We start from the raw sequence: 18,326 nt of genomic DNA on the forward strand, positions 1-18,326 counted from the left end.
TGAAACCAAAATCAAGTTCGTAACAATTCTGAAAAAGATTCACATGATACGTCTTCGAGGAAGGTTACACAAGGCCTCGGACAACGGATCCCAGACAGCGAAAACACCCATCGTCCAACTCGCCAAAATGCACCGACCAACTCGTCCGTTCGGCGAGTTGGATCGAGCAAGCCGTCCAACTCGCCCGTTCGGCGAGTTTGATTGAGCAATGCCGTCCAGCTCGTCCGTTCGGCGAGTTGGATCAATCAGCCTGCCTTGGTCCCATCTTCGTAGCTCTCCCCTTCAGGATTAGATCTAATATTTTCTTGTTTCATCTCGATCGAAGTCACCGTTGGAACTTTACGATTTAAGAACCACAAGAACTCGTTCTCTCGAATAACATTCGGATTGATCGTATAAAACGGCAAGGTTAGCTGAACACCTCGAACTGCCTACACTATACGAGGAATTTGAATGTTCTTCGGAATCGACGTCGTTTCGAAAGCGCTCTTTTTATAAAACCGTAAAAACGCCTAAGTCGGAAAACTTACGATGTTATACGAAATCAAACTCAATCGTTATGACGGTTTATCTTTGGTTACGCAGGAGAAGATAAATGTCAAGTTACAAGGATAAATGTGAAGTTTCCGAAGATAAATACAAAGATAAAAAAAATGGAAGATTTTCGCGAAGTGATAAACTCGACCGAGGGTAGAAAGGGAAAGGGAAAACCGCCTCTAGAGGAATATATAAGGATGCCGAGGTCGAAGATGCAGAGAGAGGCAATTTTTCTACTCAGGTCAAAAGCTTAGCACTTAAAGCAATTAGGCAATTTTCCATTTTTGTTATCGACCTGCGACTCAACTAGGTTTTCAGGTCTTAGGTGATTAGAACTAGGATCTCGCCGACAGCTCTTACGGCCGAGGTCTTACCTGTTGTAAACGCTTATACGCAAATTCAGAATAAGATCTTCTTTGCTCTCTTTTCATTTTATCAATTTCATACTTAGTTTGTTTTTCGTGTTCTGATTGCTTGGCGTGTGGTTTAGCAGATATCTGAGACCTCTGGGAAATTTAGGATTTCCTATCTTTTCTAAATCAACGGAAATCGACTGTGTGAATTTCGGTTCCCACAATTTCGCGGTTTATTTTTTTTTATACAAAGCCTGACTAAACTTCGTGGATATTATGGTTTACATAGAAGGCAAAAAATAAACAAACTTTTCAATTCAAAGGAAGTGATGTCAATGAACAGAATCTCCAATGAACACACTACTTCATGCAACTCATGAAACTGAAGTTTAGAAAGTGGCACAAGCAGTAAACGAGACATGAGATGTAAATTGCAATAGAGGTTCCCCGACTGATCAACCAAAAAGAGAGAAATAGATTGCTTCGACCAAAATGCCAAGTGGGTGCATCCTGGGCGACTAACAACTCAATTTTTGGTGGAGGAATTGTTTTACAATTGGAAACAGGGAGAAGGTTCTACGGTTCTTTGGAGAAGGAACAAGTAACTTCTCATATGTATGCGGAGTTCAATTCATTACTTTAGGCTTAACATTTAGACCAAAAAAAAAAAAAAAATTTCATTACTTTAGGCAATGAATAACTCTATATGCATGGATTAACTTCGACGCAGTTCGCATCATGTTACCTTAAGTTGGTAAATTTGATCGGTACTAATTATTTTTGATCAAGTTTGGGAATGGAATGAATTCTTCCATCTATGGCTTTTATTTTATTTGTAATCGCTATCTTTTATTTCATGAGATTGTAACACTTGCGCAGACGTCTTTGCAATAAGGAGCTCGAGCCCAAAATGATATTTTATCCTTTGTAAATGATATAGTTCTGTAACTATTAATATGTGTTAGAATTTTTCTTGTCATGATTACAAATACAAAACGAGTTATGCTTTCGACTAGACATTTTTTTTACTAGACATTTAATTTCACATTTAGAAATAAATATCGATATCAAATTCCGACGTATTTGTTTAAGGCCCATGAGGAAGCCCGAAGTTCTGTAGGAAGTAAAGGGAGTTGTGGCATTACGTAACAATGCTATCGATCAAGATCAAAGATCATATCTATTTTAGTAATAAAAAATATACATTCCATCTTCTTTCAAAAATAAAATATACATTTCGATCAATTTCTAACACACATCTTCCAATATATTTTTCGACCAATTATTCAAACAATTAGCACTCAATAAAGTAAAATGATTACTAAACCAACAGATTTTGCTTAATGGAGCAAGTGAAAAACAATTGACCATGTTCCAAAAAACCTCTTCATATAAACCAGAGTGGGAGCAGTGAAGCATACCAAATGAGGAAAGAGGCAGTAGTAGCTTTTTAGTTACCAGAGAATCTTTTCCAATATATTAGAGTGTGATAAAGGAAGATTGGGATGTTTTTGAAGATCGCAACAAAAATCTTGAACTTGTACTCTCTTCTCATCCACTACCACAATACCATGCCTACTACTTAACCCAAATCCCTTGTTTATGCATCACAAAAATCTCGTGAACAGTACTGGAAGATCGTACATATAAGATGATAATGATTCTTCCAAAGTCCATATGATCAAACAAGTTAATATGTTAAATAGATATAACTAAGGTGATTAAAAAATAACTAAGCTGACTTATTAAATTATTGTAGTTCTCCAAGTGAAACAATTAGCACTTGATAAGGGTTAGATCGCTGGATGATTTACACATGGTCTATCCCCCAACTCGGCCGCCCCAAGGTGAATTCCAAGCTGAGATGATCTTTCTCCACATCATCCTATTTTCAAAATTTAAAAACATAAGGTTATATATATATAATTTCAGAAAAGGTTATATAAGTATATGTGAGAGTATACACATTAACAATAACATTGTTACAGTTCTTTAGGAATGTACCTTAGTGATACGATTTATTTCCATGTGAGGATCTGCTTGTGATATGCTCATAGACACTCCCTTAGTGGAAGACCAAGGAGATCTGTTTAAATTAAATGATAAAACACATTTGAGAAATCTATTGATAACTCATATTGTTGGACCCTATAAGACTGCTCGTCACTACTAATACCATTGATATTGAAAAATGTTTTATTTGGACCTACCACTTCTTCACTATTATTAATTAATATATATTTATAATATACACAATTTAGAATCTTTTCTATTTTGACAAAAATAAAGAAGCTAACGGATCTAAAGGAAAAAAAGGGGACAATTACGTTCATAGAACCCCTAGAAAGAGGGTCATATTCATCAAAATTCACGCATAACCAAGACAACGAGATTTGATGAAGAGTTTTTCTTTAACAAAAAGCGACATAAATAAAAAAGTACCTTTGGGTCTTTTGCACAGATGATGAGTTTGGCGAAATTGGGTCAGCATCAGCGTCTTCATTATTATTATTATTGTCCTCTGTCTTCTGCTCTGCCTCTTTCTCCACCTTTCTTTCTCCTGATTATTCCCAAGAAAAGAAGAAACAAAAATAAATAGTACATCTACATTTTAAACCAATATGAATACAAAAACCAGTCAATCTGGTTTTGAAGGAATACCTGATGATCTTTTATCAGTGCATTTCACTGTTCTATACATCTGCATCAACAAACATACATCCTTGAAAACCAAAACAAAAGTAAAAATAAAATTAATTGTTCATCTAAGTTTATTTCAACATTGCAATCATGTGTTAGCTAGTGGCCCATATATACACTTCCAGTAAAATGGTAATATGCATAAGTGTTAGCATTTTTATGAGAATCCATTAGTAATTTTTAAAATCCCTAAGAAGAAATATAAGAGGTTAAAAAGAATAGAAATGAACCTGCAAGTGACTCTTGACATGAGCTAGGGTTAGATCCTTCACATTCATCAGCTCCAAGACTGATTTAGGCGTTGCTCCTGAGATAGACAAATAATTCAAAAACCTTAATACCTTGGTCCCAAACATTTTACTGAGACATAAAATTTGATTATTTCTTTAAAAGAAGGAGAACGTAAGAAGAAATTAATACTTTCATGGCCTCCAAGAAGTTGAACAGCATGGACGAAATGAGCATGGAGAGTAGAAGTCCATCTCATTCTTGGAGCTCGGATACTTCGTTTAAGACTAACCACAGAAGATGAGGTTCTCTTGAAATCTCGACCGTAGATTTGTGGTTGGAACATGTTTGAGCTGTGCCTCTGATGATGATGATATGGATGATGATGATCAAAGCCTAGGCTCAAGAGATGTTTCTTCAAGAAGCTGTTCTCATGGCTTAACTCACTGAGGCTGCTTCCGGAGTCACTGCTTGTGGTGAAGCTCCGTTCACTGCCGTGAAGGGGTTTCTCGGCGTGAGAGTTTGGAAGGCTGATCTGAAGAGACAGATCTGGGACTGAGTTTGAACCTCTCACACTGCTTCTTGACTCGAACATGATCATCTCACTACCACTTTGTCTATATTACTTCTCTATTTAAATACTGGAGAGAGAGATAAAAAGAGAGAAAGATATAACTGCAGAAACAGCACTTATGACTTACAGAGAGGGAGAATAAAAGAAGAAGAAAGGAGTGTAATTCTCAATCCTCGTCATTGTCTCATTTAAAAATGCCATTGTCTTCTATAATAAAATATTTATTTTATTTTCTACAACACATTTGTGTGCAATACTCCTCGAGGTAATAAAACATACGAACTTTTTTCGAATAACACCCAAACTTTTTAGTTAACTAAAAGAAATGATTATGGAGGTAGCCTAATGTAGGCGATAAACTCAGTTAATAATTATGGTAAGATAACTGTAAATAAGAGAAATTGTATTTTCTTTTACGCGTATTAGTAAAAAAACAACACTTAGGTAGGTTGAACCTTTAAATTCACAATATTCTCTTATTACCAATCAAAATGCCACATAAATTAATAATAAAATAGATTAATTTTTTTTTTGAATTAAAAATAATTGAAAAAAATAATGATGTTAATTTTAATGACGCTAACGCCACTAACTAAACCCTAAATCATAAATTCTAAACCCTAAACTTTAAATCTAAATCCTAAATTCTAAACTCTAAACCCTAAACCCAAATCCTAAACCCAAACCGTAAACCCTAAACTCAAATCCTAAACCCTAAACCCAAATACTAGACTCTAAATCCTTAACCCAAACCCTAGACTTTAAACTCAAAACCATATACCCAAACCTAATCCCTAGACCCCAAAACTCAAATCGTAAATATCCTAAATCCAAATCCTATACCCTAAAGGTTTGTGTTAAAGTTGATGTTGTTCCTTTAAGGTTTAAGGTTTGAGTTTAGAGTCTAGGTTTGGGTTTGGATTTATGATCTAGGGTTTGAGTTTAAGATCTAGGCTTTGGGTTTAGGGTTTGGGTTTAGGGTTTAGGGTTTGAGTTTAAGATTTAGAGTTTGGGTTTAGAATTTAAGTTATAGGGTTTAGGGTTTAGATTTAAAGTTTAGGATTTAGAATTTAGGATTTAGTTGGTGGAGTTAGTGGCATTAGCGTCATTAAAATTAGCGTCATTATTGTTTTTGAAATTAATTTAGATTCTTTTTAAAAAAAAAAATATATATTTTATTATTAATCTATGTGGCGTTTTGTTCTTAGTAAAACTAATTCTAAAATTTAACATAACATCTGACAAAATAATATGTGATTTAGGAAACCAGCGATATTGTACCATAAATATACATCACCATACTTTTTGAATGATATATCAACTTACTTTTGCACTAAATAGTGTAATATCAGATCAAATAATATGTACTTTGATGGTAAAGCCCAACAAAAATGTTATGTTATTTAAAAAAGCATTTCAAATTAATATTTTTTATTTGATTTCAAAGCTATAAGAAATGTATTTTTTTTTTCAAACCAGAAATGTAAAGTTGGTTATTTTATTTTCCGCAACCAATACTCATTTTCATTTTAGTGTTGTTTAAGAATTTCTTACACATATTAAGAAAATATATTAAAATTTATACTATACCCCTTATAAATAAATGTATTGTTTAATATCTCTTGTTAATACATTAAATTCATGAGGTTAAAATTGGAAATTTGTTTAAAATTATGCATTGGAAATCTAAAGTGAAACTTAAGCTTTGATTGGTGACACTTGAGTAATCGTGGAATGGCGGAAAATAAAGTGAGTTGCGAAATAAAATTTGTGGAATTTAAAATTTGCTGAATAAAAGTTGTGGAACAAAAGTTAAGTGTGACTGGATAGTGTTTTGCGAAATTGCATAAAGAAAAATATTTTAAACTTTTTTTTTTATTATATACCATTTTTTTTCTTCTAAATTTGGATAAAGAAAACTATTGATGTTTTGAAGCCCAAATCAAACTTACAATGTCATTAATTTTTGAAGCAACAATAACTATTTGTTAAGTGATGGTGAGTTAATTAATTTTTCATATCTGATAAAAGACGGTAGTTAAATTAATTTCTTATACAAAGGTAACTATCGGTGGTTGTACACAAATGCTTTTACGTAACAGAGGTAGGAAGTTCAACCATTTCAGCAGATAAATGAGAAAAATACACTTACTCACTAAATGAAAATTTACTTGAAAATATTTAAGCAAAAACTCAAAATATACAAAATGACATTTTCCATTACATTCCATGTATTTTTCTGATTGATAAAAACTTTCCGCAAAGATTACCAATCAACGTCATAATATATATATGAAATAAAAAAAATTAAACCTAAAATGACATTTATTTTAAAACAGAGAGAATATTTCATTGGTAAGTTACAAAGAAAAAATAATCTAATACTAACACTGGTATTTCAAAAATATTATGAAAAAGTAATACTATATTCACATAAACTACTAAGAGAAAAAAAAAAGGGTAAGAAGATTTATGATAGACAACGCATCTTTTGATTAGTGGTTAAAAAGGTGAAACCAAACAGAGGGAAAGAGGGTGGGTGTGATAATTAGATAATGAGTACCCTATGATTTGCATGTTTTATTATTTACATAAAATAAAATACTTTTAGATTTCCAATGCTAAAAAGATAAGTTTGAAAAGTTCTGCGTCTTAGGGTTTGATGGAAAATATATCAGAGTTTTGCATTTAATATTTCTTTTTTTTTTGATAAGTGCATTTAATATTTCTTACAATCCTTCAAACTAAAAAAGCAACTGCGATTTTGTCATGGGGATTCTTGTTTGAACACCAAATAGCTCCAAAAGCAAAATTTGTTTAGCTTTTCGCGGGTGAAGAAAGATAAGGACAACTAATTACTCCAATCCAATTACTTGCATTTACTTGTCTTTACCATTCTTCACCACCAAATTAAAAGCTTCATAAAAGTCTGATTTATATCAGCATCGTATTGTTGTGTTTCGTAAAATTCGTGTACTGTTTTAACTTTCCAAACAAAAAATTTATATAGGCAACCCAAATTCATTAAATATTTACATTTAATATATTAATTGTACATTTAGATATACTAACTACTAATATTTGTTGATCTTAATTTTATAACTTTTCCTGAATTCAGTGATGCACTTGAACCACACAAATTCCAAACTGGTCTGAACGAAATCAAAACGAAATTTGGTTTTATTTGGGGACTTCTTTTATCAAAACTTAAATACAAACCCAAGCAAACTAAAGCGCCTAATGTCAAAATCTAATAAGACTAAATGAGAAAGTAAATAAAAAATACGATAGTTTAAAAAAGACATAATAGCCGTTTACGTTTTGTACAGTCGGTATAAAATCCCCACACCTAAAAGAAAATAAATTTCCCCTTTAATCAATCTCATTGGGTATTGAACTTTTATAGTACTATATTCACAACATCTGAAAACTCCAAAAACAAAAAGAAATAGAATTTGATCGAATTGTTACATTGTGTTATAGTATATTTATATTGCGTGTCTCATTATTCGAGGAGCGAGATTAATGGTGGTTGGCATCGAAAAAGCCGAAGTGGTAATATACGATGGAATATTTTTGAAAGATAATTTCCTTTGTTATTAATCGATGGGGACACCTTTTGAATTTTTCGTGTTTCGTTATTTATTTCATTAGTTTATATCTTCATCCTTTTGTTTGTTTGCTCCCCTCTTCATTGTTGACACTCTCAAGGCTACTTTTTAGGAAAAAATTTCTGGAACGCTCAAGGTTTGCTTTGCTATTGAAAACAAGAAACTATTGCACTTGTAAATAAATTATTTTGTTTAAAGTATACTTATCTTCTTTTTCTTGAAAAACAGACAATGTTTTTCTGCTAATTAAAAAGGGAAAATTCAACATCGTTTGAAACGGAGCATAATATATATGGATATAAATAAATAATAAGTATAAAAAGAAATTCACTATTCAAAAGGCCAGGATTGGTAGCCATGTGACACTGGTTACTGTTGACTGTGTACATATGTAACATTTTCTAAAATGATTTGAATCAGTAACATTTAAAAGTAGGAGTATTAAATATAACCGTAGAAATAATTATCTTTGATCTGTATATAAGGTTTAAGCCAATAATCACGAGCTTGTCAGTGATTTCATAGATTATTTGTGAATTATATATTTAATCGAGAATTAACGGGTTACATATATAAGATGCATTGATGTGGACTATAAATCCCATTGCAATTTTAAGCATTAGCATAATAGCATTGCATATGCAGATGCAACTATAATGTAGCCTTTTTTTTTTGAACGGCACTATAATGTAGCCATTAATATACTAAATCATATGTACAATTGATTGTCCGTAAAAGTTCTTCAAAAAAAAAAAAAATTGATTGTCCATGGACAGAACCATGTATTCATACGCATGTGGTGTGTAATACTGTATAGTCAAATGTCCCTTTTATATTATACTTTGTTTAGCATTTTTCATAAATTATAAACATATTATAATAAATTAAGAATGCTAGTATCCATATTTTAAAAAGATTTGTATCATTCCCACGTACGCCATCGAGCTCATACATCGCTTTTTGCGAAACCCAATGGAATTTCAACTCTAGAAAAATATTTTACATTCATGTAATTCCAAATTTTTGCAGCTATCACAGTAGCTAGTGATTATCGTTCTACTGGTATATGGATATCGTTGTTACTTATTAGATGCACCATATATATAACAGCGGAATTCACGTAGCATTTAAATTTCTAGGACGTCGAACACATTTCAGCTTCCAATCTCTCACCTATAAAATTATATCTAGTCAAAACTCGTTTCATGAGAGAGATATATACAGAAAACATCTATCTATAGATGACATTTATTTAATGGTGTATATATATATATATATGAATTTAAAAAATATATACTTCCTCTGTTTTATAAAAATACATTTATGTTTTTATTAATTATATTTGTTTAATTAATAATATTTAAATTACGTAAATTTATTTTTTAGATCAATGCATTTTACAATTAATATTCAACTGAAATTAAATATAAAATGCATTAAAATTGTATCAAGAAAAAAAGATAAAATGATACTCTTTGAGAAAATTAGTAGTTAATGAAAAATGAAACGCTTTAGATAGATTGATTTTGTTAAATCTAATTGTATGTTTCTCTCAGATTTAACAAAATCAATCTATCTAAAGCGTTTCATTTTGATATAAATACAATTATTTCCTCTGTAGGCAGCCAGTCTTGTCGATTTTGTTAATCCACCATTTTTTATATCAAAATTATATTTATAGTTTTAACAATTTAGTAATCTTGTCATGGAAGCGAAGTTTGAACCAAAAAAAAAGTCATGGAAGCGAAGTCAAATCAAAGATTCAGCATCTGTATGATAGCTAGGCGCACGTACGAAGCATATATGGACCAACCTGTACATGTGCCTGGACCCATCGAGTAGTATTCCTCAGATTAAGGCCTTGAGTAGGAAGAAAAGACGCCATATGCTGTGCGTTATAACACAGTTTGTGTTGCCATTCAAACAAAATTTATCCCGTATATAATTATATAATAAATATAAATATATATATATATATATTAATAAAGTTTCTACTGTGGCGGTTATGTTTAATGAACAAAATGAAGTCCCTCACTATCTTCTTATTTTGGTCAAGGTGGAGTTTTACTATTTTTTACATTTTTTTAAATAAATATGTGCACTAACTAATGATCATAAAATTATGAAATAAATTATGTATATCAGGATACCAAAAAACATAGTTGAAATACAATACTTTATTGAATAAAATTTTTTTGAAATAAAATAAACAAGTTTAGGTTTAGGTATTTTATTAGGATTGAAAACCTGAATTGGAACTGATCCTAAAAACGGTTCATATCGGATCCACTAATATAATTGATAGGATCCAAACTTAAACCGAACTTGATTTTTTGGTTCGGTCTTGTTTGGTTCCAGATAAATGTACCTAGGTCTAAATACAATTTAAAATTTTTTAAAAAATGATATTTTAGATGAGAAAATATCTGAGTATAATGAAGAAATAAAATAAAATAGTTGTTTAAATTAAATTAGTATCACTGATATCTTAATTAATTTTTTTGTAAAGACAACTAGAGAAATTATAATTTTTAGAAATAAAATAATTGTCTATAAATCTAAGTAATAGCATATTAAATTTCATATTTCATATTTTTATTTTTAAAAATTATATTAGTATTACTGATTTTATATAACTATAAATATATTATATGTATCTTGCAGTTATACTATTCATTATAGATGTATATATATAGATGTGTATTTAACTCGTGACTTTTTTATAATTCATATTTCTTTAAAAACTATCAAGATTACTCAAAAAGCTTTATTTGTTTTGGTATTTTGTGATTGTAATTTATTTGTACTTTTATAAAAATATGTAAAATATATTTATAATATCAAGTAGAATATTATTTTATATTTTCAGCACTATTTAGTTTATAAATACCATTCAAGCATTTGTCCTGCACTTTTTATTATTTTCGTCACCACTCACATATTTTTCAAACCGCTTCTTTTAGACGAACCGCACTTGTCCCGCAGTATGCATTTTACTAACACAAACCACTCTTAAACCGCATCGTACTAACCAATTCGCTTGTCCTGCACCATCTAACATGTGGTTACCATTCAAACCTAAGACTTACAATAAATAACTGTGTGGACACACTTGGACTTGTGGTTAACAAAAGTATTAAGAAAAATGACAGGAAAAAGAGTTGTTATTCGTAGTAAGAGAGGTTGTTCAAAAACAAAAATCGTTGTCAGAGAGTATCTAAGAAATGTTGCACAAACAAAAAAAAGAGAGAGTATTTAAGAGGTTAAAGGCCAGATCAACTCGCGATAGCGGCCACAGACTCAAAACTCCAAGACTATATTAAAAAAAATGCTTATAACTTTTTTGTTTTCTTTTTTTGTCTTCATTCTGTGGTTTTCAGAAAATAGCGGAGGACTTATTTAAAACAGTATACCGATATTAAAAGTTCAAAGGTACTATAGAAAATAGAGTAGTGGATGGAAATGAAAACACAAAAATATGAAATTTCTTGATGCTTGTAAGAGTGTTCGTGGGAAAATGAACACATGCATAAAAGTGGGAAAATGAACACATGCATAAAAATACGAAGAAATTTTCATGAGGCTAAACATACTGTCATATTGATCGTGATAAAAAAATGAACACAAGTTTAAGGGTGCTTAGCAAAAGAGTTTGTGTTAGCGATCCGTAGTCAGGGATCAACTAAGAGCACCATTAACGGGGGCTTTTAAGAGGGTTTCTAAAAATATTGAAGCATTTAATTAAATCAAAACTCAAAAAAATTGTTGTTATCGATCCTTAATATAGGATTTCTGTAACCGATTACAAAGGGGGTTTTCAACCCACGTGTCAGCAAACTAAATAATGAGGCATTTTTTTTTCTTCTTTCTCGTCTTCTCTTTCTGCAAACGACAATGGCTTCTCGATCTCTCTCCTTCTTCAAGTTTCAGAGGTTCTCTGTGGAGATCAATGGCCACTTTTACTCGAAATTGAGTTTCTTTCTATTTTTTTTTCATTTCATTGATTTGAAATTGGTTAAAGAGATATGGATCATGACTTTTCTCTGTTTTTCTTTTTGTAATAGTTGTGTTATTTGTTGCAGTAAACCACAATTGGGCATGTAGATCACGGGAAGACTGCTTTGACTGCTGCAATCACAAAGGTGATGCCTTTTTTAAACACGTGATGAGCGTTTCTAATTAAAGGAAAGGCTTTTTTTTCCAAGTTGATATAGGGATTCTACTTATTGTTTAGGTTCTTGCTGAAGAGAGAAAAGCTAAAGCTATTGCCTTTGATGAAATTGATAAAGCTCCCGAAGAGAAGAAGAGAGGAAATACTATTGCTACAGTCTGTCTTCTTCTTCTTCTTTTTCTCTCCACGCCAATGTTTTTTTCTCTAGTCTTTTTTAAATAATGTCTTGTGCTTGAGTAATGTCTTGTGCTTTTCTATGTCACAGACTGATAATGCTTGTGTTATGTCTTGTAGTGGGAGCATTGAGAGATTCATCACAGAGTGGAGCATTGGGAGCATCTCGTGGTAGTGGTCTGCATTATGTTGGTGGTTTTTGATGTAACAAGTACAGTTAAAAGCTTACATCAAAATTGCTAAAACCTTCCCTTTTACATGCAGGGCATACCACTCCCGCTTTGTTCTATCTTGCTTTGGGAGGGTCCTTGTTATCTTATATATACTCTGCTCCACCTCTTAAGGTAAGCTCTATATATACATTCCAGCGGTGTTTTGGAGTTTAGCACTTATCAATACATTTATTTGCAGTTGGGAATAGCGATTGTTTATAACTTCAAAAGTGTTGAAGGAGACAGAGCAATGGGCCTTCAGTCTCTCCTAGTAGCTTTTGGCACTGAGGCTGCAAAATGGATATGCGTTAGTGCTATAGACGTTACTCAGATCTCTGTTGCCGGTATGTAGTATGACTTCTATTTCTTGTGCTTGATCTTATGAACTAGAGGATCATTAGTGAATGTCTATTCTGGTTGTAGTGTATCTTGTAGTGAAAGTATTGTTTTTAAAACTCTTCTCCAAACAAGTGTAAAACAAATTCTCTCCTTCTCTATATAAAATCATCTACATTCCTTCTTTATTTTTTTTTAAGAACCCTTCATTGAGAAACTTCCAATGGAGCACAAAATCTATGGGTTTCTTAATTAAATTTCTTAACTAACTTTTATTATTAAATAAGTCATTAAGAAACCCAAATGGGGTTATAGAGATAATGATGGTCTTAGTTGTCTTGGTATTTCGTTGTTTGTATTTTTCTTTTCTCTGCTATAATTCTATTTGTACGGTGTGTAAAAAACCCAAAAAATCTAGCAACAAAATTCTAACATGTTTTTGCCAAAAAAAGAAGTTGATGAGGGTTCATTGATTTTTTTTTTGTTTGGTAAAATGTTAAATTGAGGGTTCATTGATACTATATAGATACTTTAGCTAGTCTTTACAGTTTGTTTTTCCAAGTATATTTTCCTTATATGCATTATACCTCGACTCTCTTAATTAGTTGCTGAATGATAGAGGAAAAGGAGAGAAAGTTATAAATTTATAACTTCTTTACCATAATGAAATCTGCACCGACATAAAATAGACGTAAATCTCATGATGATGATAAAATACTTCAAAAATGTATGTGTTTTCTCTGTTTCACTTATTTTCTTTTTAATCATAAGATCTGATTTGATATCCAGACTCCAGTTAAATTTTAACAACTTACATAGAGCAATAAACTGTATAAGGGAATTATTTTTACAAAATTATACATTAAGCCAAAAAGGCACAAAATTGTCTTCTATAAAGAGTAATAGACCTTGTAACAGCATATAATAGTAAATAAAACAATATTAGTATAGTTAACTTAAATAGTGAAATCATTAATTACAAAAATGTTGATAGAGAGAAGGACAGAGGAAGAAGACACTCAATTCAACGGGTAGTATTTGTCGTGGCACGTAGGCGCTGCATGGGAGCCCCAATATTCCCTCCACATTTTTTTCTCATTGATTTCCCAAATAATTGTTATATCAAAATTGTTTTCTTTTTTTTTTGGTAAAAAAATTGTTTTCTTTTGCTAAAGATATATCAAAATTGTTGTTGTATCTTAACCTATATATAACATTTACTATATTAAGTTTTTCTTATATATTTAATGTGTTTGACGTTTAATGTTTTGTTTGGAAGAAAAAAAAAGTATTTTGTTTGGAGGAAGCTGTCGAGCCCCACATTCCTCGGCTCCCCTCTCACGTGACACTTTGATTAAAAATTGTTTGCTTAATTGTTAATTCCATTTTCCAACATCTTACATATGCTTCTTGTTTGTCGCACACGCACTCTATTATGTAATTGTCAAGTTCTTCTTCAGAAAACATGGTTCTATATACCATTGAAATCGATTAGAGAGGTCAGATGTACGCTCCACACCACCCACCCCCCCCCCCCTCCCCCCCCACCCCCAACCAAATTTTTAAAACCTACCTGGACATCAAATCGGCTAATTAATCAGATATATCGGTTTGATTCCAAGCTTCTTAGTTACATTTTGGTTGGTTTTCTATGTTTATTGTTTTATTTTCAATTGAATGTGTTTCGGCTTGCTATTGAAATTTGACCGGACAAGCCGGCTTGTTATCTATATTATTAAAAAAGAAGTATCAATTAAAAAATACCTCTAAGTTTTCTAACTTATTTACACTTCCATGCCACTGAAAATTAAATTAAACTATCTATTTTAATGCTTATTTTTTCCACTTAAATTAATGAGTTTTTCTTAATTAAATTTAAACTTAATGTCATTAAATAAACCTACATATTTTAATGTTTGTCATTTTTAGTTAAATTAATGAGTTTTCATTAATAAAATTTAAACTTAATGTCATTAAATGAATCTAAAAATATATCATATTTAACATAGCTTATTACGGACGAGTACGGCCCAATAATGAACTTGAATTTATTTTTACGAAAACGTGAATCACTTGACGTATGTAATATTTAAAATATATTAACTACAATATAACAAATGCATATAATCTTCCTATACTTTAGTTTGAAATGATCATGCTTAAGTTTTATATAGTCAACTTAATTACATCATGCATCGATCGATGTACAATATTCAAATCACCTATATTTTTCGTTTTCCTTATAGGATGTATCAACCAACCAATCATCCTATTGATTTTCTAAGCTTTATAAAAAACAAATCAATAAATACAAACTCAAAATCCAATATCTTCTATTAATCAAAACATAATATCTTCAATGTCATATCTTTAATGTACCTATTAAATATAGAAATTGTAATCATAATTACATTAATTATAAGAATAGATTTGATTACAACTAATTGATCTATTACTTCGATAATTGATTTGCTTGCAGAAGAAGAAACAATAAATTTAAAATTTGTAAGAATATAAAGATACAGAGATTTCAACCAATTGCATATATTTCCGTATGATTTTCGCGTAATAAGCTTCAAATTGAACATTGAAAAAGATAGATAGATTTTTTTTAATCTTTTACCGACACAGAACTTAAACAAAATGAAGAGTTAAATGTAATTTTTTTGTTACACTTCCCGAAAAAAAAAACGGTTACACCATGGGCTTTTATAATATGGCTTTTTAACATATTAATGTTATGGACATTTAATAATTATCTTGACGAAAAACATAGACTATAAATAATTTATTATTAATAAAATTATGAAATTGTTTAAAATTTGATGACTAATTCATCGCCCTTTTTTATATGTTAAATTTTTCATAGAAGTTTAAAAATCATTGTATTTTCTTTAAGCATGTATAACTAATTTATAATCTTTTATGCCATACTATTATACTAAGTCATAATATAACATTTCTTCATATTTACATTAATAACCATTGTTTTTATATATCGTCTACAATTCTATAACTACGTCTGTTTGTTCTATTTTTTATTTGATATCGAACATTCGTTATAAATATATGGTTTAAGATGCCAAAAAATTATTTACTTGGTGAATATAATACATTAAATATTACAAATACATCATTAGTTAAATAAATAACCAAAAACTGAAAATTTATATCCGCGCTGGCGCGCGTCAAGTTCTAGTTGTCTTTATAAAGTGAGTCAACAAGATCAAAATTATACACTTGTTAACTGGAGTCTGGAATTTTCCTTTTTTGGTTAAGGGCATAGGATTTATAATCTTTCAAACTGACTGCACTAAGTCCATGTTTTTTTCCGATCTTTATGAATAGCAAGAGATTAACGGTTATTGTTTTAATGTGACACTCTGCACGATACCTAATTATTAGTTGATAATGAAAAAGACCCATATATGATGCAACTTTAGAACAAAAAGAAGAAGGCGTCACTATACAAATAATGCAAAGCCTCTTCACCATCTATTTAACTGGTTCATCAAGCTTCTCTTCTAAAAAGCTTCAACAGACAACAAATCATTTGCAGAAAAAATGGGTTGATTGGATATGAATCTGTATTTCTTCGATCTTTCATCAGGTTCTCTTGAATGGTGAACCGAAGGGAAATATTACACCATCTCGTGGCCTTAGACAAGGCGACCCTCTATCTCCATTCCTTCTCATTATCCTCACAGAAGCACTAATCTCACAGCTTAGAGGAGCAGAAGAAGATGGGCGGATATCAGGATTGAATATAGCTAGGGCATGCCCTTCCATTTCACATCTCTTATTTGCAGATGACATCATTTTTTCTGTAGAGCACATGTCCAGCAGTGTGCTGAGTTGAGGAAAATCATTGATATAAACGGCAAAACATCGGGCCAACAGTTGAATCACGGAAAATCTTCTATATTGTTTGGAAGCAAAGTCCCACAGGAGATGAAAGGTGACTTGAAACAAACACTTGGTATACACAAAGAAGGTGGTATGGGCATGTATCTTGGACTCCGAGAGAAGATATGTAGCTCCGAACGACAAGTCTTTGCTTTTTTTCAGGACCGGTTAAACGAAGGTATAAACTCATGGTCGGCGAAGTTCCTTTACAAAGGAGGTAAATAAGTCCTTCTAAAATCTGTAGCACAAGCTCTGCCTACATATGTGATGTCATGCTTTCTTTTACCCAAAGAAATCACTAAAAAGCTACAAGGAGCGATTGCGAAATCCTGGTGGAGTACAAAAGCAAATAATCGAGGTTTACACCGGATTCCCTGGGAAAAAAATCTGTAAATCTTATGATAAAGGAGGCTTGGGCTTCCGAGATCTGAGTGATTTCAATCTTGCTTTACTTGCAAAGCAATTATGGAGACTGCTACAACATCCCCCATCTCTACTTGCTCGGGTTTTAAAGGGTAGATATTCTCGCCATACTAATCCTATGGAGGTTAAAACCTCGAACTCCCCATCTTTTGGGTGGAAAAGTATCATGGCAGCTCAAGATCTGCTTTGTGCAGATCTACGAAGAAGGATCGGATCAGGATATAATACTCGAGAATGGTCAGACTCGTGGATTCCAGTAACCCCACCGCGGCCTCCTAAGGATAACGTCAGCTACAGAGATCATGACATGTTTGTCAACCAGCTGATTGATCAATCTTCGAAGACCTGGAAGGTGGAGGTTCTCCAGTCTCTGTTTGATCCGGGTGATATCCCGTTGATACGGAGTTTACGCCTCAGCCATAATTTCAGCGATGATGGATTTTGCTGGATTTTTACGAAATCAGGAGCCTATACAGTTAAATCAGGGTACAAACTTGCAAGTCAACTAAAAGAAGAGAAGGTGGAGGTACAAACCTAGCCTGAATGGGTTAAAGAAGCTAATTTGGCTACTAAAAGCACCTAGAAAGATTAAAAAATATATGTGGCAAGCTCTTTCGGACAGTATCACAACATCTAGCCGTCTCGTCAACAGACACTGCCTGAGATGCAGCAGCGAAAATGAATCAGTAAATCATCTCCTGTTCACCTGTCCTCCTGCTCTCCAAACGTGGCTTTTATCGGATATTCCAACAGTCCAGGGATCTTCCCGAGTAATTCTCTGTACTAAAATTTTGACTACCTCCTTCTACGATCGAGAAAAATGGAGTTACCAGCACGGTGATTGCTTGCTTTCCATGGATTCTCTTGTTTATCTGGAAATCAAGAAACAACAAAGTTTTCAATGGAAAAGACATCCTACCGCCAGATACAGTAAATCACTCAAGACAAGAAGCGGAAGAATGGAGAGTGGCACAAGTGATTCAACATTCAGTGTCGACGATCGAGATACTTGGGTGTCGCGAAGATGTTCGGAGCGAGCCATGCTTACCAAGATGCCAAGTGGCTGCATCTTGGATGGTAAACTCAGTAGTGTTTGGAGGT

General features: G+C 32.0%; 3 protein-coding genes across 4 annotated transcripts; 2 read left to right on the forward strand and 1 right to left on the reverse strand.

The window, feature by feature from the left end:
* Positions 1–949: 949 nt before the first annotated feature.
* LOC103848554 (probable transcription factor KAN4) lies at positions 950–8,453 on the reverse strand. Its single transcript, XM_009125437.3, has 6 exons — positions 4,011–8,453; positions 3,821–3,897; positions 3,552–3,591; positions 3,333–3,450; positions 2,895–2,976; positions 950–2,775 (listed from the first exon to the last, which is right to left on the reverse strand). The coding sequence occupies exons 1-6, from the start codon at positions 4,417–4,419 to the stop codon at positions 2,701–2,703; spliced, it is 801 nt and encodes a 266-aa protein (XP_009123685.1). The 5' UTR covers positions 4,420–8,453; the 3' UTR covers positions 950–2,700.
* A 3,371-nt stretch (positions 8,454–11,824) lies between these two features.
* Positions 11,825–13,084, forward strand: LOC103848555 (chlorophyll synthase, chloroplastic-like). Of its 2 annotated transcripts, XR_629138.3 has the most exons (6): positions 11,825–11,935; positions 12,086–12,145; positions 12,238–12,330; positions 12,469–12,519; positions 12,613–12,692; positions 12,760–13,084. XR_629138.3 is itself a non-coding variant. In XM_009125440.3 (5 exons), coding segments are annotated over exons 2-5 (285 nt in total). In that variant the 5' UTR covers positions 11,877–12,145; positions 12,238–12,329; the 3' UTR covers positions 12,913–13,084. The 2 variants fall into 2 exon arrangements, 1 of the variants encoding a protein (XP_009123688.1); XM_009125440.3 differs by having other exon boundaries at positions 11,877–12,145.
* A 4,307-nt stretch (positions 13,085–17,391) lies between these two features.
* On the forward strand, positions 17,392–17,763 carry LOC103848591. Its single transcript, XM_009125470.1, has one exon. The coding sequence runs from the start codon at positions 17,392–17,394 to the stop codon at positions 17,761–17,763; it is 372 nt and encodes a 123-aa protein (XP_009123718.1).
* The last annotated feature ends 563 nt before the right edge of the window (positions 17,764–18,326 follow it).

This window comes from Brassica rapa, chromosome A02 (assembly GCF_000309985.2).
Source record: "Brassica rapa cultivar Chiifu-401-42 chromosome A02, CAAS_Brap_v3.01, whole genome shotgun sequence".
In the NCBI taxonomy this organism is placed as follows: domain Eukaryota; kingdom Viridiplantae; phylum Streptophyta; class Magnoliopsida; order Brassicales; family Brassicaceae; genus Brassica; species Brassica rapa.